Source organism: Pocillopora damicornis, chromosome 6, assembly GCF_964200805.1.
Source record: "Pocillopora damicornis chromosome 6, jaPocDami1.2, whole genome shotgun sequence".
Classification (NCBI taxonomy): Eukaryota; Metazoa; Cnidaria; class Anthozoa; order Scleractinia; family Pocilloporidae; genus Pocillopora; species Pocillopora damicornis.
The window spans coordinates 19,592,131-19,616,341 of NC_142675.1; the positions used below are offsets into that span (position 1 = coordinate 19,592,131).

The 24,211-nt window shown below is 38.9% G+C and overlaps 2 protein-coding genes across 2 annotated transcripts; both read right to left on the reverse strand.

The window, feature by feature from the left end:
- Positions 1-2,512: 2,512 nt before the first annotated feature.
- LOC113685106 (uncharacterized) lies at positions 2,513-8,621 on the reverse strand. Its single transcript, XM_027202571.2, has 2 exons — positions 8,205-8,621; positions 2,513-5,607 (listed from the first exon to the last, which is right to left on the reverse strand). Exons 1-2 carry the CDS (start codon positions 8,278-8,280, stop codon positions 3,395-3,397), a joined length of 2,289 nt encoding a protein of 762 aa, XP_027058372.2. The 5' UTR covers positions 8,281-8,621; the 3' UTR covers positions 2,513-3,394.
- An 8,079-nt stretch (positions 8,622-16,700) lies between these two features.
- On the reverse strand, positions 16,701-23,978 carry LOC113685107 (uncharacterized). Its single transcript, XM_027202573.2, has 2 exons — positions 23,556-23,978; positions 16,701-19,059 (listed from the first exon to the last, which is right to left on the reverse strand). Exons 1-2 carry the CDS (start codon positions 23,656-23,658, stop codon positions 17,924-17,926), a joined length of 1,239 nt encoding a protein of 412 aa, XP_027058374.2. The 5' UTR covers positions 23,659-23,978; the 3' UTR covers positions 16,701-17,923.
- Positions 23,979-24,211: the final 233 nt, after the last annotated feature.

Below are 24,211 nucleotides of genomic sequence, written 5' to 3' on the forward strand. Positions count from 1 at the left end.
CTCCCCTCCTAGCCCCCCTGAAAACTATGTGATCATCCAAAATCCTCCAATCCCTTAACCCCCCCCCCCCCAAAGTATTTCGAGTGATAATTAAGATGAGCCTTTCTAAACAAGGAAAACTAAATTGCTTAATTGCTTTAATTTCTGAAATATTTCTAAAAGATATGTGGGAATCTTGAACGTCATAACCGTGTTTAATACTTTTATATAAACATGGATATCGTCTAAGTATTTTAAAAATCTGTCTAAAAACACCCTAGGAAATGACCTATTGTCATTTAGACCGGATAGCGATTTAAAACTGGCACCGTTAAAGATGATTAATGATATCCAACGGATGAAGAGACGATAACACTTAGAACACCAGGGCGTATAATGCTTTCACTACCTTTTGTACCTCGATAACACCACAGTGTCATATTTTTATTGGCATTAACTGTTGTCAAGGCGGAAGAGATTTCTTGTGACGTCATGTTGTCTCACCATTATTTTTCTTGGCCTTTTTTAAATCAGGAATTTATTTTGGGTTCGTACGTCAACTTGAGATAACGAACTGTTGACAGAGAAGAGAGAAGTGTTTGATTGTGCCAAGTTTGACTCGAGTAATTCGAATTCTGACCTTCGACTTTTATCATCTTAATAAAACATCTCTAAATATAATTTTGTCATAGCGAGTGTGTTCTACTCATACTTCTTATACTTGTTTCAACATCGTTGAAACGCCTAACAACTGCTGAAGAATGCGAAAGAAACTCCAATCGCGAGAGACGGGCTAAGATTGGCGAAATTTGGGCAGACTGAAAAAAGGGTTGCATTTCGGGCCTATTTTTTTTTTCCAGCAGGCCTAAAAAGGCTCATCTCTAACAATCGTTAATTACCCTTGTCTATGCTGTGTAGCCGTGAAACTTTCCCAACGATCTGCACGTTTAGAGCTCTTGCAATCTTACCGGAATTCTATCAGAATTCTATTGCCAAAATATGCGGTGACCTCAATAACCATTTTAGCTGACACATGAAATAAGATAAACGGGTTTGTAAATCAGTAACGGTGGATAATAAGCTAACTTATTATTTCATTATTTCTGTCATGATGGACTTTATAAATAACTGATCAATGACTTATCGGCCACTCTACGCATTGTATGCTAAGGATTAAGCCAATAGTATCGTTACTTGGTTACCATGCGTTGCTTTCAAAACAGTGTGAGCAGTTGTCAAATCAAAACGTCTTTGTAAAGTTTTCTGTACGTGAGCAATGTAAGCTATAATTGGTAAAGGTTAAGTTTCATGGCATTAAATTTGCAACGTTGCCTTGTTAATATAGACTCCCTGGCGTTTGTTGGTGAACAATCTCCCAATAAACTTCCGTGCTCATGCAAGCTTGGTCTTTTCGTTTCAGTTGTTATCGCTACAATTGAGTCCTGAACTTCGGGGTAAATGATTTGATAAGAACAAGAATGCTGTCTCTAATAAATAATAACAAATATTTAGATGGTAACTAGAAAATATATCGATATATCTCCCTAGCATAGTATCGAACAGGAAGCAAAATTATAGATTAGCAACATAGGTTGCCAACTGAAAAAATTTCGGCGATGTATTCCGGTTCGGCGATGTCACGACACATCACAATTTCAAGTTCAGAATATCGAACCACTATTTCCTAACTCAAATTTCCTTCTCACTCAATTTGACAATGATGGCTGAAGCAATCTATGAAACCTCTTTCATCCCACTATGAGGTCGAATCATTGACCACAAAAAAGAAAAAAAAACGTCTCGGGTAGCTAGAAGCCGATGATAAACAAGTAAACAGTAAATTTTTTCTTTTGTAAAAATGCTTGGAACATTGACGATCAAAAGAAAGGTGTTTAGCTTGCTTAGTGACGCCAGCCGTCGGCGGATATTAACACTTTACTACAATCTTGAAAATTCTGGATTTAGCGCACGCAATAACTGTTTTGTTATGTCTTTCAATATTTGATATGTGAAGGAAATGTCTTCATAAGTTAAGCCTGCATTAAAACGTGGCAACCAAATCCGTTTTATTTCAACACTCCATTAATTCGATGGGACAGCTACGATTCTGTGTTCCTCTTTTGTCCCGACAATATCTTCTTTGGATTGCTTTTTTTCTAGGCCGTTCTAGTGTTCAACCCCATTTCGCTTTTTCCGCATTTACGAAGTTCAATTCTATGATTAATTTTCGCGGTCGGAAATGCCACTTTCAGGGCAAAAATAGCTTCTGTTATGTGGCTATACTTCAATTAAATCCAATACTCTCTTGTCTGATATGATTTGACCGCTTTACTCGTCAAAATTGTAGAACGGCAGTTGTGAGTATCCCACGTGATGCACCCTAATTTTTAACAGAAGTAATTTTCGTCTCAAAATAAGCTATCAGACCAGACTGGCAATATAGTTCAAAGTCACCAAAGTTGCCTTTTCGTGGTATGTTAGACTGGGTACTTGAGTTTGACAAAAATATCGATGATTTCCTTATAGACTCATAGGTAATTTCATCTTTATTCTCTCTTAAAACATGATTCAAAGACGTGATTTGATGTTGAATTACTAACAGCAGAACTGTTCGTCAGACCCAATTTTTAATTTATAACTCTAAGTTGTAAGCTTGAATTTGCATTCTCTTTAACTCTCAAGAGGATTCGAGATCTGTTCCCTCCCCTAAAGAGGATGAGATGCTCTCTCGTTAAAGGACTACTGACTCCACAGAACTATTTATTTACAGAATGAAACTGCGCTAGAAAGTATAGATATAATGATGTTGAGAGTGAAAGATTTCACAAATCTCTGATGTCATTTAAATCGAAAACAGACTCGAAAATGCTGAAGTGTAAACTGTGATGTGAAATTGTTTCAATAAAACTTGATACAATTAGTTGAAAAGAGCACCCAGGTTTCGATTTTCATAGTATGAATTTCAGATGCGACTGATATTCTGCGGCGCTGGTGTTTGTGTGTTTAACTCTGTGACCCCTGAGGGTGACCAGCGTCTGATTTCTCCCTAAGGTATCGCTGCTAAATCAAGCATTACAGTGAAAAGAATGAAGGGAACGATCGCCAACTTAAGATGCTCAAGATTGTTAAACAAATTCTTGCCGGTTTTCTGTTGCGGTATTAAAAATGTATGGACAACAGCGTATCTGTCTATCTGTTTGGATCAGTTTATGCGAAACCGTCGTCTAAGACTGTTACACTGGGAATGTGTATGATTAAACGATCATTCCCTCCTCGGTGAAGGCAACTAGAGCTAAAAATTTGTAGAAATAGCTTGAGAAAATTCGGTATAGCTATGTTGAGATGGTGTTAATGATAATCATGATGATACTAACGACAAAAATGATGATGATAACAATGAAAGGTATTCAGTGTTTCAAAATGTTATAACTTGTGAGCAGAGGTTTGTGTTTTTGTTCATCCATGGACCTCTCTCTCGATTTGGGTGCATACTCGCCATGTGGGTCATGAATTCTGACTGGCTGTCTTTAAACGTGGCTCCACATTCTTCGCACACGAACATCTTCGAGCGTCTCTCACGGAAACCAAACTTGTGCACTATGCCGTGTACCCGTGTTTGATGTGCCTCCAAAGAGCATCGTTGAGTGAACGACTTGTCACACTGCTCACACTTGAAAGGTTTTATTCCAGTGTGTGTTCTTACATGACGCTTCAGGTCAAACGTGTCATTGAAGCCTTTGTCACAGTAGGAGCAAGTGTAACGCTTATAGAATGAATGTGTTTTAAGGTGGCGGTTGAGAAGACGACGAAGTGGAAACGCACTGTTGCATATTTCACATCTGTGGCTGTTAGTTCCGTTCGGGGATTCCTTTTTCGCATTTTCATGGGCTCCATTTTTCGTCATCCAATAGGAAGGGCTGGAAGCTACAACAGGTAATTTTGGGCGAACACTACCCTGGGATACTCTGGATGGTTCTTTGCTGAGAAGCCAAAACGACGAGGAATACGGAAGAACCTCGTCGTTTGACTTTTCAACAACGTTCATTTTGGCGTCTTGGTGGAGCAGCAAAGAGTCAGATTCTTTCCTTTTCTTTAAGTTGATCGCGTCGTTGCTTGGGCTTACCCGTTCTGGAGATCTGAACGACACAGAAGATAATTTCCCATCTCTAATTTCCACCGGGCTAAAACGTCTGGATAAGTTTGCATTCTGGTGACCAAATGTCACAAGTTTATGCAAATTAACATCTTTGATAGTACTGTGATCTGGTGAACTTCTTGTGTCATCTTTAAAAATCTCTTCTTCTTTCCTTAGATTCCTTTGAAAATCTCGAACGTGATCTTCGTCGTTAGAGAAACTGAGAACAGATTTGTTGTCACACGAATCTTCCTTTATAAGTTTTGGACTAAGTGAGCCCTTTTTGAACCACGCCATTTGGTTTTCAGAATTCAGCTTGGGCTGGAAAGTATTCCTGTCTTCTTCCTTCTGATTAAAGACTGCAGTTTCTTCTTTGGCTTTACAAGAAACTTCTCCTTCTTTCTTTGTTTTAAACGTCCATAATTCAGTTCCCTTGGAGCCATTCGCATCTCCAGTGACATCTTCTTTCGATGCAGTCTTTAAAACGTCAGGAACCCACACAGAACTTGTTACGGCAGCGCTTTGTCCCCATAACGAATACGGATCATGGTAATTGAACATTCCGTCTGCCAATCTGCTCGGCACGACGATGTGCCAATCGGTAGGATCTTGATGGTGTTTAATATTCCTGGGGTTGTGTTCAGATTCCATGCGATTTGTGAGCACTCGGCCTGGCAATTTTCTCGACTGTACTTTTTGTTCCATGTTATCTTTATCATGCACTCTGTTCGACTCCTTTTCCTGTCCGATATTTCTGTCTTTTTCTGGTTTCTGATGTTCCCCCTCACCGTGTTCTCGGCTTTTCCTATTCTTTTTCCACTTGGCCGCTGGTAATTGAGATGTTTCGAGAAGCCTATAACTTTGAGGTGACAAGGAGATTTCCCTTTCAGTACCCGCAATTTTTCTCTTTCTTGACCAAAGAACTCTCTCAAAAGGGTAAAAATGATGACGGTTCATTTCAACACGTTCTCTGTTCATCCTCGAATCGGGAAAATTGAATTTGGGAAGAGGAAGGCGCGCTCCATCGGTTAGTCCAGATTTCCAAAACTTTGGCGCAGAATCGAGGAGCCAAGGCGGGAAAATTTCACTATTTCTGATTGTTCCTTGTATTTCTGCATGTTTTGGTATCTTTTCGGCGATCTTATTAAGTCTGCGCGCACGTTCTCTGCTTTCTTCATTGGGTGGAGAATGGCCATCTTTGACCGAGTTGCTCGTCAAGACTTGCACTTTTAGAGGCGCACAACATTCCGCCAGAGGATTACCTTGAGTTGGTAAAGATGGGAAGAAAAACATGTGGGGCAATAAAGGCCAATTTTCCGTCAACCTTTCAGCTGGTCTGCCCCTATAAACTGAACTGTTCCTCGCAGCATCTGTCGCGTCTTTAGATGGGTCTTTCATGATGTGGTGTAACGTACTCGGTGTGTCCTCCTCCTGCTTCCCATGATTCAACATGGAGAGCGCTGACGTAGGGGACTCACAAGGCTCTCTTTTGTCTGCAACAAAACATTTTTCCATTAGTTACTAAGGGCCATGTAAGAACATTTTTCCAAAGAGAGGCACGTTTCTCGATAGTCGCGGTAACTTAAGGGGCCACAAGTTATGTCCTAAATTCGAAATCTTGGGATTTCAAGAAGTGTGGTTCAAGACTAGTCCATTCTGTTCAATTTACTAATATATTTTTATTGTTTGAATTTTAAAACTGTTTTTCAAACGATCAAAAGTGTGAGCATTCTAGAAGAAACCGTCGAGAAATTGGCTGAGGAATTGGTCGGGAGGGTCCGAAGTCCTCAGCGTTTTTCAGAAAGCCATTGTTGTCTATATTTGTTTAGGGCGCGTCAACGAAAATGCAACTTTCTCGAGAAATTTTCTTTTTTGAAATCTTGACTTGGCCGCAAACGTTTAGGGACCAAATGCTTTAATAATTGCCCGTCTGATTAATTTACTCTGGTATTTGAACGTGCATGATGTCTTTGTTATTGCTTATCTCAAGTTTTAAGTGAATTGTAATTAAGAGAATGACGCGGCGCTTCTTAAATGTAACGGGGCAGATTAGCTAACAAAAACAACTGACGGCCTGTCAAACGTACATAAATTCTTTCGTGAACAAAATCCCAATTTATTATATCTGTTGACTTCGAGGATGAATTATTAATGAAAACACAGTAAAACGCGTTATCCCCTAGGCAGGTGTGCGCTTCCTATCAGAATGATATGTGAATAGAAATTGAGCGTTGTCAAATTGAAACGAAAATGTAAATTTGGGTTGAATTGTTGTTAGCAGAATTACGCCCGAAATGCTGACATATCGACATAACAACTTCAGAAATAAAGCGGATTATTTCAAGGAAAGACGCGAAGTTTTCGCGAATTTAGTCGACAGGGCGGAACGTGTTATCTCAAATATATACTGTATATGGCTCTTTTAAACATTTTAAACATTTAACTTTCAGAAATGATTCAATTGAAACTGAACGGTTTGTGATCAGTAAGTGCAAGAAACGGAAATTACTAAACGTTGTTTAGTTTAAGAGTGCTGTGTGCTTTTGCTGGTCAAACAAAACGCTGTCATGTCGCTGCCCGAACCAGCTGTAGAAGTCTGGCAAGCTTTTCGTGTTTATGTAGCAATTTCGTGACATCTTGGGTAATTTTGAGCAGAAGTTTTTCCCGTAGACCTGCCCCTCTGACCCCAATTTGGCTAAATCTTGTATGTCAGAGATAACCCCTCAGAAAACAAGGTTCCTAAAGGATTAATTCTCCCGCCCGTTTGCTTTGTATAACAAAACACGCGATAGTTTTGCGGATGGATGATTTTCGGTTATAATTCAACTGCTCGCCACCTACAGGACAAAATACAAACGTTACATCACTTAGATTTACGCGCAAGTTTGCTGATATGAAATTCCCGATAAATTTAAACACTTCAGGCAATTGTTTTTAATTGCAGTTCAAAATTTCATCGTGTTCCAAATGATAATTCATTGTGGCGAGACTAAGTTTCCGGTTCAAGTCTCTGCAAAGAAAATGAAATTGCTCATTTAGTGTAAATTACGGTTTTCGAGTGGAACAAAAAGAAGACAGGCTTTCGTTTGATTTGTTTCGTTTTGAAGCCTTTAGAAGACGCGTGCAACATCCGTGAGCAAACAAAGCGAACCTTGAGATGTCAATAGCAATTTCCATTAACTTTTCTATGTAACCATCTTTATTTCGCATTTGAATATGAAAGCCCATTGAAAAGAACTATTAAGTTTCGTTTGTCAATTAACTCGAAGAAAGGATTTCCAATTTTCACTTTTGTCCCGATCATTTACAAAGGATTGCAATCCGTCGACCCGATCGTTCTGAGACAACTCTTGATCGAAGTGATTTTACAATTTCTCCCAAAGCAATTTACATGCAGTGTAAAATACCGCAAAATTGAAAAAAAAAAATTCGTGACGATCCGCGGTTGATGCCACCACTAGCGCAGAATAAAATGTGAGACCCTGGGGCGGCAATTCAGTTGTGTTCTTTGGCGAGCGCTTGCCTTTTGTTCCATCCACAGAATACAAAAAGCCCGTGTTAGCACAACCTGTTAAGGACTTGTAGCGCGCTTCAGTAATGATTGGATTCCACCGTGCCCTTGAAATAATTATGACGAGAACGAGATTTCCGTGACTTTGGAGTGTCTTCAGCGATTAAAATCGAAAGAGCTTGAATATTTGTGGCAGAAAATCTCTAGGTATTGACTAATACGAGACAAAGAAGATGAAAAACATGTCGCTATTGTCCAAAGTGGAATCTTTCGTGACCCTTTTGCCCTCGAGGAAAAACAAGACCTCGGCATGCGTATTTTAGAAAACATCTCGTTGCGTAAAAAAAGATTGCGGATAGAAATGTTGATACGATTAAATAATCGGTCAGCAAATACTCCCCGCTTTGAGTACAAGAAATCGGTCGCAATAAACAAATTTATAACGGTGTAACAAAAAAATCCACAAGCAAAATTGCAACTTACCACCATCGATTTCTCAGTTCAGTTTACTAAAGGAAACTAGGATCATTCGAAACCCGCTATCACGGTAAGGAAAATATATTTATATGCTTTACTTACCAGAACACGAGAGATTACTCTCTCCGACTTCGTCGAGTCGGCGCTTCGCCTTTTTCACAAGGAAGGACTTTGGCATGGCAATATTACAAGGAACTTCAAGGAAGAAACCAACCCAAAAACCGAGACAACGAAAGCTAGTTCGAACCTGACAAGTTGAATCACGTTAAAATTCAAAACTGATGAAATTTCAGCCCGAAAAATCAATGAGAGGTTTTATGCGACACGTGCTAGTCTGTGCGATGGTGCGGACCATTTGAAACCGTTAGAGGTGCGAAGTGAATTTATAGCTCATTCGCTTTAAGGTAGCGTTCAGTAGGTCATGTGATACGGATTACGGCCAATTACCCTGATATCATGGTATCTTTTGATTACGTCTTTTGTTCGCTCTTAGCACGAACAATGTTCCAAGAAGTCAACAAACACAATACACAATACACGTCCCTTTGAGGGCCTTTATACTGGTGTTGTCATTTAATTTGGCAGTTCAATTGGGCACTTGTTACGAGCTGTAAATAGCAATTTTATTTTTAGAGGAAGTGATTTGAGGCAACGAGGCGAGAAAAAGTTTTCGCGGCTGCGTTTAACATGGAACCCAAATTGGCGTCTTTTCAATCGAAAACAGCAATCCTTTAAACACTGTCACAACCTGTTGGTAACACGTTTTGTACCAAATACAGTTAATTCCACTTAAAAGTAAGTCGGACCACGATTTTATTTTTCTCCATGTGATGATAAACAGAGAGTCCATGATGTCTTGGTTTGCCATTCAAAACAAGATCTGAGACCCATATATGACGATTTTCCGCAATGTGATTTGCGTCAATTCGCCCACTCGATCGGACCAGCAAAGAAGCTTGCCACTAAATATAGACTGCGCGTGTAAATTTAGTTTGGCGGCCGTGAATAATACCATTATACCCTCGCGTCAGAAAGAACTTAGTTTAGAAACGGCTTAACTCCACGGGTATTGAAAGCTCGATGTTGTTTTCGAAACTGAGCAAAGAAAACACGGGTATCAGTTTATGGCTGTTGTTATAACAAAACGTTCATAGGAAGTTTTAATATTGATTGTACTCAGCACCAAACACTATTAAGCAAAACGAAATTTTTACATGTAAATTAGGTAGAAATTCAATTTGCAGCGATCAGCAATTATACCACAAAAAATAACAAAGTCATACGAAACTGCCAGCGTGTAAAACCGCTTAGGATTTCACCTGAAGCGCGAAAATCGATCGAGAAAAATTATATGCTGTCATTTTTTAGTCACTAAATCATCTACCGATATTGTTTTCTACTCGTATACAATTTAAAAACAGTATCACAAATCCAGACATTCTCAATTAAAGTTTTACACTATTTAAGATCACAGATATATTTAACAGTTCGAAAGTGATGCTTGCAATTATTTCCAAGAGAGGAGGGCAAGGACATCATTTTGGGATTAAATTTACCGCTTCATATTAACGTGGAAGATTCAGCTTTGATCGAAGGAAAGCGCTTTCAAACTGTCACATAGGCTCGAGCTAAGTTAAAAGGTAGTCGATGAGCGCTCTCTCTCATTTGAGTCAGGTTTTGCTATTAACATAGTTTGTCGTAAATCAATTTACATATGAAGGAATACTTCATTGGAAAGTAATTCGATTCGATCAATAAAATAAAATTGACAAGTAATGTTATGATTTATCGAAACAATAAGAGCAGAAATGGCCCAAGGCGACAGTTACAGGAAGTGATAGCGTTCAAGATGTCCGGATGAAAAATTCTATTTTTTCCTTTAATATCCTTTTTTTGTTGTCCTTCAAGACACTTTAACTGATATTCGTCGAAAAAGCAGAACATAACAATTCATCATGCTTTTTAATTCCTAATTTTCCCTCTCTCTAATAAAGCACTCAAAGCTGTGTTGAGAACCCTAGGATTTATAGAGCTTGATAATCTTAATTTTCTTGGATCTCCATCAGAAAATTGCATTGATTGCGAGTCAAAGAGTGCTCAAATTTAGCACTAAAAACACGAGTGGTACCTACATGGAGCGCATCTTCAAGGAATAACTGTTTAGGTCGCAAACTGCAACAAATCGATGCAGAGATAACTTTATTTCTCTTTCGCAGCCTAAGTTAACAAACTAGTACATACGCTCTGAATCCTTGAGTTAATATTGTCTTAGAAATGAGCTGGCCGAAATATGTTTCTCCAGAAATCATAATCGTTACTCGAAATATGAATTTTTTCCGTATGGCTTAATTAGGAAGATAATGTAAGATTTGTGCGCACTTGAAATATGTGTTTAAGCACACCCTTTAGACACGTTTGTAAAAGCAGGTTATTTGCATGTTTAATGGTTGCATGTTCTTTCCCTGTCGCTTGATGGTTAAGCTTCAAACTGAGTTTGGATCCTCAGCGGGACATCACAAGTTTTCTTTGTTCCAGTCTTGTGACAAATTCATTGAACTTTGAACTCATCTATCTATGATCTGGTCTAAAATCGTATACATAGAATTCAACGCCATATGGTTTTTGCATTCGTCTTTCAACGACTTTAGCCGTGAAATAAAATTCGAAAATAGTTACCAAAAATATGCTTTTCTCATTGTAAAATGGCAAAGAACAATCATAGGCAACTGCAAATGAACCGTGAAAACGTTGTTCATGCATAAATTTAAGGTACGCGGATACATATTTGTTAGTTTTAAAATAGCCGGTGCAAGACGCAAGTATGTTGATATTTAGTCTGCATGTTCGAGAGCTTTCAAGTGTGGTTAAAAAATAGCGACGTATGTGTGTTAGGATAAACTCACGTCATTTTTTCCTCTTTGAACAACTTAAATGATCAACGGGTGACGTCAAATCTTGTGTGCTGTGCCGGCGCCGTGTATCAAAGAGTGCACCGTGCAACAGTGTTTCGCGGAGCCTGGGAAAGAGTGAAATTTTTCGTGAATACGGCTGCAGAGGTTGCAGGGAAAATGGAAGGCGAACGCTGTGATAATCGATTGTGGCTAAACGCGCCCATCCTGCGAGGAGGAAAAAGAAGAAGCAGAATTTATCACAGAGAGGAAATTGGAGAATTGTTGGTCATGTAACAGTTCGCATAAATACTTTCTTTCAATGAGTACGTTCTGTGTCCTTTTTGTTTCTTTCCCTCAAGTATCTTTTTCTGAATAGACAGGGACATGATTCTCGTAACACCTTCGTACCAAAAGTTACTAAGGAATGCGAAGAGTATTCTGCGAAGGTTAGACACTAATGGATTTGGTGAACAAGCAGAAACAATCACTGCTTGAGTTTATCTAGCACAAATAATCACTGCTTTTATCTGGCACCTGTAGATACCTAATATCGGTTCGATCAAGACTGAATCTGTTGTCAGTAGATGTCAGTGTATTATTGGTACACAAATTCTAATTTCTTTCTTTATATTTTAATTTCTCGTCACAAATGTGAATCATATAACATGACTTTAAGTATCTGGTGTCCAAAATTTATGTGGAAGAAAAGAGATCTGTTTTATTTGATCGATGATTAAAGATATCAAACTGTTGGATTGTAAATCTTGAAGTGATTAAATTCAGTTTTACTGAGAAGCTCTTAAGTTCATGAAGTTCTGTTATGCTGTGTAAGATGGAAAGTTGGCTAGTGTCCAAGTTTGAAAAGAAACCGTCTTCTATGTGACAATTCATAACCAGCCATCGAGTACAATTGCTCGTTTCTGACTCTCACTTGATATACATAGAACTTTCTAACCTAAAAGGTACAAGAATTACCCTTCTTGAGGGTATACTGATTCGCCAATAAAAGCTTTCACCGAATATTACTCACCGGTTTGTATAAGAATATGTTAAATTTTCACATAGATATTAGTGCTTTCATTTTAACAGCTAATAAAATAATGTCAAAAGGCATTTTTGCTGTACTGATTGCTGAGTATTAACTAGGGAAGAAATTTGACATGTGCAGGCGACAATTTTTGGTAACAATTTAATGTCAACTTTTCAAGTCAAAATGTATCCTCATTAGGATGTTTTACAACACAACACTTTATGACATGTTCAGTTTGATGTGACATTAGGCATAGTATGACCAGTTTCCTTTTTAAGGAGTATCTTGAACTCGAAAAAATTATTTACACTTCCTGAGTTATATTCCTGTGTGCTCATCGATTTTTTTAGTTTCCCGTTCTCGTTGATCTTTACAGAAATATCGGCACAGATTATAACATTAAATCTAACGTAAGTTACACCTCCTGTACAACAATGGTTCATTTCCTTTCACTATATCCTTCCGTTCTTAAGCCAGGCGGGTAGGGTGGAGATGTCCCATATTTGATGAGCATAACTGAAATACAACTGATTCAAATCTTTACAAAATCGAGTGGAATACAGCCCTCAGGCAAAGGTTTACATGACTAACAAGATAGATTCGAATTTTCAGTATAGTATTCCCTTGGTACACACTTCGTTGAGACCATTATAAATATTGAAGGAAATGTTGTTTTGGATCAAGGAAAATGAGACTGTGATAGAGAAAAAACCCAGTCAACAACTTCCTTTCCGCGCTGTTGTGACAACATAACTCAAGGAACTGGCAAATATAGAGCAACGAACATCTTTTTCTCTGGGACTCTTGCAACGAAACACCTATTTCTAGCATTGGTACAGGGGAGACAGAAAGAGATTCACCTTTGTCAGTCTCACTTTAGTGGCAAAAATTGTCGTTATTCTTCCGCGGTGTAAGCGATGACTGGACTGCCTCCCCGCCATCTTGAATTTTGACTCCTGAAGAATCCTGGGGTCGAGGCAAGGTGTGTGAAAAAGGGAAAGCACTCGTTGTATTCAAAAAGAAAAACCGTAACCAAAACAAAGTTGATGATGGCAATATTGGCAATATTAATGACGTAACTATATCGGTGTTTTTCAAATGGTTGCAGATACTCGTACATGTTATACGTTCCCTACATATATATATATATATATCTTCCGTTTGTTTCTAATCTTTCCGAAGATACGTACCAGAGTCACTGAAACCGGCGACGTATACCATTCCAGAAATACTTCGACAAACTTGACCCAGCAAATTGACGAGTTGAAGTTGTTTTAAAAAAAAATGATCTGTCTATCATGAAACGACCGAAATGCGCAGATATTTGGTTTCAGCTGCGTTGTGTTCCGATAAGTTGTCCGAGACCTTGACTTGTTATGAAAAAAAATCAATCACACGCGCGTGAACTCACTTAAATGTAAGATAAAGTTTAAGTGTTCGCTGTGAAAGGGCAATACTGTATTTGACATTGGCACTTTGTATTTTCTTTACTTTGCGAGACACATCGACTAGGGCGAATATTTTAAAATTACCGAAACATTATGAGCTGCTCACCAGAGGTAAGACTGAAACTGACGATAATAGCAAGACTCGTGCAAACCCCTTGGAGCCTTAAGATGCTTTCCTACAGCCTTTTATACGTTGCAGCAATGTAAAACAACTAGGAACGATGATTTTCAATTTGCAAAAGAAGGACGAATTAACATCGATAATTCCTCTCTTTAAAAAATGTGTCATCTGAGCTCTGTACTAACGGTGGGTAATAAAATAAGTTGAATAACTAATGGTAGCTTTGACGTGATAAAACAAACAGGCGCCTTGAAAAGTAGTTGATATTTTTTTCAGTGATTGGCCATTGTTATATTTCAAGGGTTTTAAAAGAAAAGACGTCGGCGTTGGGATGAATCTCAGATTTTAAAATTAGTGTCACGAGAACAGGAAGATGCAGATACAAGTATCGAAACAGTTAACGATGGTGATTAAACCAGAAGATTAAAAGACAAACTGCAATACACGAAAACGATAGAGATGTTTCCATGACAAAAAAGCCCTGATGTACTCTACTCACTCATAATTCTGTGATCCCATAAAATTTTTCAAAGACTTAGGCTTTGGTCACGAAGGTAATTAGGAACTTGAATGATATTGGGCTCTTAAAATACCTAGTGCTTTACGACCTGTATCTGAACCTTTCTAAATTTGTTCCTTGCCGATTATTCGACCTAAACGGATTTAAAAAATGATGATGGTTTAAAAATAAACTGTATATTGTTTATTGCGGTGTATAAGTTAAAAATTTGTACGTAAGCGGTTTTTAAGATGATTTTAAAGACTGTACGTAAGCAAAAAAGACTCTTGCTGATATGAATATGAACTATGACGTCATACCGTTGCGTCGTAGCATGTCAAGCTTACGTACTGTGAGACAAGGAGTCCGTAGGAATGCTGTTTGTTTATGTCCAGTGGTATTTTCGCGTCTGGTTCTTTCTGTTGTTTAAATCAGTGTCTTAATCTGTTTATGTGATGCATCGCAGTTTGACCTAAGGATTTTCGAGAAAAGAGTCGAGGAGAACTATTGAACAATCGACCTGTAGCCTTGTTTGATGAATCAGAGAGTGAGCCGACTGTATCAATCTCTCTAGAGAATCTCCAGTCCTACAAGGAAATAGAGAACTGGTGTAACCTTGGCCTCTTATCGGGAAAAGCAATAATTCTAATTTGATTAAGTTTTAGCAGGAGATTTGCATGCACAATATCCTTACACATTTTTTGATAAATAATGTTTTCCAAGACCTGATTCGAACAAAGAACAGTCGCAACATCTCATTACGGCCTTATTGTCTGATTTCCCGCGCCCTCAATAAACTGCGAATGGCACAGTCTGCTTCGTCGCGTTGGGTTTTTGTCAGATGGGAGGGGAGGGGGGGTTGGGAATTGAGGTTCCTGTGCATTATATTTTTGACCCAGTTCTGCAACAGTCGATCAAAAGAATAGCTGGACTAACACCAGACTTGCCAAAAAGTAAAGAATAATAAATAAAAGTAATTTACGTTTCGTTCATTTTGGTGTGGTTTGAATGGCAGCGGCAAGATTTCACAACTGATTAAACAATTTTGACATGTGTTTTTCTAACGCAATTTTGCGTTGTAGAATCAGCTTGCAAGGTGGCGGAAAGTAGAGAAACCGGTTCAGAACAAAGAATAAGTGTAAAGACCACATTGCGATAAAAAAATTAATTTTGTTTACACATTAGCGTGGGTTGGTAAAAGATTTATCATCAGAACATTTTACGACAACGTTTGCAGTAGTTTTAGTTCTGATGAACATTCAAATTCAGTTCAGTTCTGGAGCGGTCCTATCACATTGCTTTCCTTAATCCAGGAGTACAAATGAGTACCGGCAAAAGACTTGGGTAATCTGAAAAAAATCAGGGGGTAACCCGCCTTGGACTAACATTGATAACTGGAGAAATTGCAACAATGTTTATTTGCCATGTGGTGCTGTGATAGAGATAAGCTCAGGTCTGTCAAAGACACCTCGGCCATGTTGCGCATGCTACAGACTTTTACCTCTCGCTTATAACACGCAGGCGTGGCGACAAAGTACAAATTTCAACTCCTACAGTTCGTTTTACTCTTTACACCCAGATACTGATCAGTATGCATGTTCTCCATACTGTCCTCCATGTGTAGGAGCTTAGCTTAGTTTATTCTCGTGACCGTAATGTTTGACTCAGGGGTGATATTGTAAGGAGAAATTAGATGCTAATCACTCTTAGGAGTCAATCGTTTACTAGTAACAACATATGAACAAAATGTGACTTCTTACTTTTTTATTCATTATTTTTAGTATTATTTGAATTGTATCTTTTGGAAAGAACATGGATATAGCTTGCCTCTCTAATATGTTATCTATTTTGATCTGAAAGAAGATTTTATTCTGGGTGAGTCCCATAACTTCAAGGAATTGTGTCATAGTTCGCTACATATTTCTTTGGATTTGATCGTTATAAATTGCTTCAGCTGTGCCGCTGACGGTTTTTTGGCGCTTGATTAATTTACAGGCGGCGAAGCAGCGAAAAAAAAGCACACAAAACTGTCAGGCACGAGGGTTAGAAATGGCTGCTCTACAGAGAATTCAGATTGCATGAGGGAATATTATCGACTGGTTGTCCTTCGAACTTTGAAACAGAATGCAGCAATAAAACTGTCGTTCGAAGGATTCCAGTCGGTTACCACGACAACGAGATGACACAACCCCTTTAAATTTCTGAGAAGTATTGAATTAAGGGTACGTACGTTACATTGAAAGGCAGATGGTATTTGCCCTACAATTGATTCCAACTAAGTTAGAGAAGCCCACTTCACTTTTGAAAAGACTGCTTTTATTTGCAATCACCTAGCAGTGATTTCTTTAGTTCAATCTCTCTTGCACAAAGTGACGCTGTACTAGCCTCGACATGATATCGAGACTGGCGGTTACCACCTACACAAATCACCGAACTGTCATTTCTCCCACAAGCCCTCCTAGGTCACCCACTCTCGAGGGCTTCAGTGATAGTTATTATGCCAGGGAGTTGGCTGCCCAAGGAGAAATCTTACGGTGTACTTACAAATGTGGAGCAAAACACCAGAGAAAATTGTTAAAAATAAAACAGCCCTTTCAATGCATGTTCTGTTTAATAATTCACGAATATAAATTTATTTCGATGTAAGTGGCTCGATTATATAACATGTTATGCAACTAAGAGGCGAATTTCACTAGCGAAGAAACGAATGGAAAAACGTTTTGAATGATTACAAGAGCTGCATGGGCGATAAATGAACGCAACGAATGCTTATGAATTCATAAAAGTGTAACTAATATAGTATTTCAGTTGAGAATAATATTTATACATCTGTTTCTCAGATACGAATATCGTTCATAACATAGCACAAAGCTAATTAAATACGACTGATCTTTCTGTGATAGGATATTCTTAGATACAAAGCAGAAGTTTTAATGTTTTCGATAAACGAAAACTAGGCACTCTATTTTTATTGATAATCTGAATGCTTCTAAATAACCAACTCCCTCCATCATCTCCAAGGTAGACATGGTCACAAAGTTAGTCAAAATATTAGAGACAGCTGTGCTAGACAGCTTGTGGTAATCCTTTTCAACTCAGCTTACCAGAAAAAACACAATTCAACAACAAACGAGGGCGAAAGCTTAATAAGAACATTGAGAGGCCGGAATTTAACATATTTTCCTTAAAAGTAAACGGCATAAACCAAACACGCGCTATTTCAGTGAAGCCTTCTTGAAAAAAGCTCTCTGAGGAAGAACATGTAATTTTGAAGGGAAACGTTTCTCGAGAGAAAACAATTTCATCAATACTTTAAAGGGCCAGTTAAATTGACTTTTTTCAGCCTTGCTCTGAGCTTTGCTAGTATACAATTCCATATTTGTAATAATTTTCCCTTTGGTCTTCCTCTGGTCATCCAAACCATTATTGTTTTGTAATCGCTGTGATCTGGTAAACATTAAATTTCTTTTCTTAAAAGCGCTTCGTATTGATACAAATGAACAAAGTTTTGTACGACTGTTGCTTAACATTTTGATCAAAGAACTTCGCAATACCATTCATTCCGCTTATTTATTTATTTTTTTGATTGCTGTGATCTAGTGAATTTGTAATCCACGACATCCCTTTTTCCTAAAAAGCCTCGGGTTATGAGAAAAACAGACCCTTGACGACTGGCTTTCGAAGAATAAACAGAATATGCAAGGAATTTCACCAAATAGTTCTTTTCATTAGGACTGCTGTTGTCAAAATGTATCTTTTGATATGAGACCGACTTCTTCATGGTAATCTATGACTAAAAGAGTGCCTTTTATCTCTGAGTACAGTACCTTAACTAACAGTCACCCTTCAATTTTGGAACGAATCCCCCGTTTCTTCGTGCTCTCATGATTTTCTCAGTCTCGGGGTGAAACTCATGCAGATGCTTCATAAAGTCGGAATTTTCCGTAAACGTGCTACCACAGTCCTCGCAAACGAACAGTTTTGAGCGTCTTTCGCGGAAGCCGAACTTATGTACCACGCCGTGAACGCGTGTTAGATGCGCCTCGAGAGAACATCGTTGTGTGAAAGACTTGTCACATCGGCTGCATTTAAATGGTTTTATCCCTGTATGTGTCCTTATATGGCGCTTCAAGTCAAAGGTATCATTGAAACCTTTCGTACAGAACTGGCAATGGTAACGCTTGTAGAACGAATGAGTTTTCATGTGGCGATTGAGAAGGCGTTGAAGAGTGAACGAACTATTGCAAATTTCGCATTTGTATTTCGTCTCCTCGCTTTCGTTGCCCTTCCTCGCCTGTTCCTTGTTTTGCAGATTTGTTAGACACTCTTGCTGCTGGTGAGAAGTTAAAAACGGATGACTGTGGATGAAGAAATGGCTGCCGTTAAACTGCGGAGCGGGTGATGGCTGTGGAATACTCGGACACAACGGGGAATCACGACGGCCTTCCGAAACATGCCGAAGGTTCAGCGATAGTTCTCGAAGCCCATCCAAGGATCCACGAACAGGTATTGACTCGGCTATGGACGGGACCCGATGCTCGTGGAAGTTCATGACGCCAAAACCGTTTGCTGTCAGTGGAAAATGATGTCTTTGATTCAAAGAAATGACAGAACGCTCGTGTTCTGTTGGGTGAGAATGATGCATCTTTGAAAAGCCGTTTCGCGGCACAGAGCTGATGAGTTTCGGGGGTGGAGGAAGATTTTGTAATTCATACCTCGAGGTTATACTGCTCCACCAACAAATATCGTTACAGCCGCTTGAACGCTCCAGTTTCGCGTCTCTCTTTTCAACCGGTTGGACCGCAAATGAATCTCTTTCACCTTCAAACTTACAAACAGAAGTCGCCATTTCTTGCTCTATGTCCTTGCTCAATAAACTTTCCTTGTGGTGATCTTTGTCTTTTCCTTCCTCGTCAAGTATTTCGACTGTCTCCACCTCCATTTCCTCCGCCAAGGAAAGTTCTTCATCTAAAGTTGAAAAACAAACAAACAAAAAAAACAAACACCTCACATGCTATATTCGTCGTTTGTGAAATTCCCTATTGTTCAGCGCCAGAGAAAACTACGGGAGTTTTCAAACAATAAAGAAAATGGTTTTTAGAAGTTATGAATCATGAATAACACCACACGGCAGTTAGTTAATAGTTAAGCTTTCTAAATTACGTCAAGCGTGAAAAGAAATCCTCCGTTCGAGAGCACTGTTTCAATTTGACAAATTTTACTCCTACCCTGAAGTAACCTGGTTTATTAAAGAATCATTGGGTTGGGAAAATAACTCCAGAAGCTCACAAGATATAAACAAAGTGAGGACGAAAGAGGGCAATGAAAATGTGCTCTTAAAATATTCACGACACAGGCAAGACTTTAAGCAAATAAGAGCTTTTTTTTAGGGTGTTGTCCAAGGAAAGCATAAAAAAAAATATGTCAAAATCAAGAAAGCATACCAGTATTTGTAAATTGAACAAGCTGTCTATACAGGTTTAATAACCTCGCAGTTTAAATTAACTATACATATCTACGGGTAGCTTTTTCAACACCTTTGGTTTTTCAGATCTCGGGGCAATTTAATCGTGTTTTAAAATTAATAATCAGTCTTCGCATCTGCAAAGATTACATGTGGGAGAAATTTTTAAAAAAAATTGTACGAGTTTAGAAATTGTTTCTTTCTTCTCGCACTTTCTTAACACACAGAAAAACCTGCTAAAATGGGAAGGAACAAATATTTTTTCATTTCATTTCGATTTATGAATCGAATAACAAGCTTTCCCACGTGTTCTGTTAATAAAGAAGACAATCCAGTCACCCGGAAAATAGGGAAACTGTCTAACGACTTTTCGTTTATTATTTTATCTAGTCAACCCGCTCGACACTTAACACTTTCGAATTTCTTGACACCAAAGCAAAAAAATTAATTTCAAAACGGGTCGCGAGAACGAAACACAAATTTTCACCGAACGTAGACAAAAAAAACTCTGCCAAAATCGTATCACGTTTCAACACCACGTTTTGGGAATATCACATTTTGCGGTTGGAAAGAAACGCGGTATCACGAGAGTTCTATCCCCATGTTCTGTCAAAATATAAAGTAGCTAATTTTCTCGATCCGTCTTGGTGTTGTTTCGTAAATTGCAATCAAATGTTATCTGATAAAAAGGTGCTTTTCGAAACAAGCCGTTTGAACACAAAAGGGCGGACTTCACTTCTGCGTCGAAACCACAGAAAACATTCGATACCCAGTTTTTTACAAACAATATGGCTCTTCTTTAAAAGAACGCAAGCCAATTTTCATTCTTGACATAAAACCATAAAAGTCACTTTCTAGATGGTGTTCGGTACACACTAAGATTAAGTGCAATGTCGAGGGGAAAATTGCACGTTTGTGACAACAGGTTCTCAAAGAAGGGCTTTAGTTAGTTGAATGTGTTTAAAGTCAAGTTCAAGAACATTTATTCCCATATGCGTGAAACAGAAAATTCCAAGAAAAAATTTGTCCTTAAATCAAGTAACCGATCTTAAGTACACACGAAAATAAAATCGCGTCATCGACAGAAAGTTTTTTGAGGGAGCTTTCACAATGAAAGTTTATAGCAAGTTTTTCTCGATTTTCCGTAACGGATTTGAAAACGAAATTTACAACTTCTAGCTTCAGTTGCCGATGAAACTTATCCGCTGTAATAGAGATTGTAAATTAGACATTCGAGACTAGGCCGCCAAAGGTTTCGATCCAAGTGTTTATGGAAGGGAAACGAAATGGGACACTTTGAAAGTAGCGATAAAGCCCCACTGAAAAATCAGTCTGAATCAAACTTGTGAATTTTAAGAGTGAAGAAAAACTGTATCAGCTACGTTTCGACAATTTATTGTAGAAAAAAATACTTAAGAGAGAGCTTTATTCTTAAAAATGCTCACGTGTTTAATCTTCCAAAGATTTTGCATATATGCCGGGTACATCTTGCGAGAGTTCTCGGTGATACACATCTTAAATCTTCATTTGACTTCGTTCAAGAGATAAAATCCGATACTCGGAAGAAGATCTTTACACCTTTATCGATACTCAGAGACAAAGTGAAAAGGAAATATATATAATTACGTTTGAAACGAGAGTGAACAAAATGGTTTTATAATCTTAACGAGCAAGGCAAAGCGCGTGTGGGGTACTTAAAGACAAGTTGGTCAGGTAAACAAACAACCGGTGAAATTTTATGAAATGTCGAGTTTTCTCACATCAAAGACAAAGCGTTTTATTTTATAGAGTGCGCAAGTTTTGTCGACACAATAAATCCATAAAATCATATTGTAGTCTTGCTGTTTTATCTCGATTGACAAAGGCAATGATTACGTTTCGAAGTGACAACACAGGAAGGAAAAAAGCAAATCTTTCCGCTCTCGAACAGTAATTTTCTAAACTTGCATTTTGTTGAACAAACTTGGAAGTGGTGGCTTGGGCGTTTTCAGTTCGCTGTCTTCTTATTTCAGTCAATTAAAGCTAGCTCGAGTCACTCTAATTTCATTAATTTGGACACCTCGCAGAAAGGGGAAATTTATTGAATTAAAAGCCATGCTATGTTCTCAATCACAAAGTGGTTTATTAACTGAAACCCATCACCTACTAGGAACCTTAACAAACACCGTGGTGAAAATTAAAATTCTATTAACAGAGAGCCTCAAAATAGACAAGGTAAACTGACGCGCCAAAAAACCTGCTCTTGCCATCCGCGTGAAAATTCTGAGGGCTACCGATGTGTTCCTACGAAACTGAAAGTCGCCCAATGTACCCTCGTATCGCAGCTGTGAGGCCGCCCGGGCGCGTGCGTTAATCACCGATGTTCTCAAAGCTAAGCTGGCCGGCCACGTTCAAGTGTGTTTCCTCTCAAGAAAAGCTTTGATCGAAATGTATTTACGCAGAGGGGTTAAGTAGTGTTTCTGTCAAGTTCGCGGCCAAAAGAGTACGAATTAGAAATGGGAACATCTGCCCCGTTCTCGCACGGCAAATGTGCTTTTAAAATGCTTGTCTGACGGGCTATATGATCACGTTTTAAGATGTCGGTTCTTTTGCGCCTAAAAATGCTCGAGTTAAGTGTTTAAGGCCTTGTCTTACACCGACTCGAACCACTGCAAAGCTGCTTAGAAAGGCGTGGAAATGTAGGAGCACAAACAAAAAAAGTGCCGACCGGCCGAGTTTTTGTTTTCGAAATAATACGTCTAAACTGGGTAGAATTGACAAGTGGAGAATCGGTTTACACGTCATTTGCAAAAACCACGAGAAATGGACAGCATCTGAAAGATCTCGCATTTTAAGTGATGGGAATTTACATAAATTTAAATTAAACATAATTGTTACGACCGGATCGATTTATTTCCAGCGCTTAATTTTCGTGAACGATTCTGGCGAGGGCGAGAGAAATTCACGCAAACGGACATCGAATCAAGCCGGGGGAAATCTTGCATTTGAAAAGCGCCCGACAAAATAATTTTGCTTAACGGATAGCCACGCGCTGCTTTCTAAACGCTACACAAAATCTTTATTGTATGTCAATTGATGTATCCATTAGTTCCTTTGTGAAATGGCGTTTATCACTACACAGTGTAAAATTTGAATATGAATGAATCAATGATCTGCATTGTTGAATTCTTTTTTCCTGATTATCTCTGCAACGAGACCATAACACTTATCTTCAATTCGGGCTGCTGTTTAGCAAGCTAAGCGGCAGAAATCAATTCGGCGCCTCGCGCGGCTGTCATTTGCTTTGTATCTCAGCGCCTAGTGTACACAATGTAATCAGTGAAAGCTTTCGAATTACTTTTCGTGACTAGGCAGCGTGTGTTTTTACGTGCTCACAGACGTCCAAACATTACCGTGTAATAGGTTGTGGGCAAAACACGGCCCCTATCGAATGTCCGTTGCATTTAACCTCAATTGTAAGCCTCGAGAGAAAAACGGAATGCATTACGCGCGTTCAAAACTAAAGTTCCGCGACGAACTCAACCTCACAAAAAATCAAATCTAAGTCGCCAAAATACCCACTTTTTCCCCGCGATCATAAAAAGCTCTTAAACGGAAACCAATTGCCAAAGCCGTGATTTCTGATGATAAGCATCGGTTTACTATTTGTAGTAACATATCACCATTGTTCCTAAAGTTGCTTTCAGGGCACCCCGCAAGCAAAATACTTCGGGCCTTTAAAAAGTCCCTTCTCGACGGAAACGCAACAATTTGTGGCTGTAGACGTAGATTTGAGAAGGCGACATTTCTGTTAGAGTAAAATAAAAAGGGCTGTTCCGTTATAGCACCGTTCGACCAGCAACATCTGCGCCCGTAATTTTGTGACACTTTATAACGGTGAACATGGCACAGGAAATGTTAGGAAGAAACTACGAACAAAATCGTTTGTCAAAGGGTCAAGTAGAATAAGGAATGAACAATATTTCAGGCTTAAGAGAAGCTGTAATCTTGTCCGTCTTACCTGTGTTGGTATCCTCACTCCTAACGGCTTCCACGGGTTCTACAGCCTCGCCGTCTTCGGCGCGTCGAGGTTTCTTTTTCTTCACCAAAAATGATTTTGGCATTTTAAAAGCTGCGCTGGCCCCACGTATAATCAGCCTCTGTAAACCACGGAAACCACTTCTTTCAAGCTAAGACAAAACTTCTCTTGATTTACCAGGCAGCAAACACAGACACAAAACGTTTAACGGGCAGTGAAAAACGCGCGATTGATTGAGAACGGTTTCGTCGAATCCGTTTAACCGCATCCACGCTTAGCGAACCTGCTAGCCTGCCTGCCCGTCCGTCGTTGGCCTAAGACCGTTACGTTGTTTGCAAGCTTATTCTTCTCTCCCCGAAGCGCGGGTGTGATCATCTGATATATTGTTACGCACCAAACAATGTTAATTAATTTATAATGTACAGCACCTATCAATCATCCACCGAGCCAACGTTGAGTCAGAAACACAGTTTAACAATGGAAAAATCAAAAAACAACAAACATTAACAAAGGCTGGAATCACGTTTAATTTACGTGGAACCCCCCAATTAAAATTTCCCATCGGGGCAGTGACTCTCGCAGCGTCAAATATATGTCAAAACTACGGTCAAATTGCTCGTATTTCTAAGAGAAATTTA

Excerpts from the sequence above, each read along its gene's own strand:
- LOC113685106 (XM_027202571.2), bottom strand. The coding sequence starts at position 8,280 with ATGCCAAAGTCCTTCCTTGTGAAAAAGGCGAAGCGCCGACTCGACGAA. Across the intron at positions 5,608-8,204 it reads GAGTAATCTCTCGTGTTCTG|ACAAAAGAGAGCCTTGTGAG; the intron begins GTAAGTAAAGCA and ends GTTTTGTTGCAG.
- LOC113685107 (XM_027202573.2), bottom strand. The coding sequence starts at position 23,658 with ATGCCAAAATCATTTTTGGTGAAGAAAAAGAAACCTCGACGCGCCGAA. Across the intron at positions 19,060-23,555 it reads GAGTGAGGATACCAACACAG|ATGAAGAACTTTCCTTGGCG; the intron begins GTAAGACGGACA and ends TTTCAACTTTAG.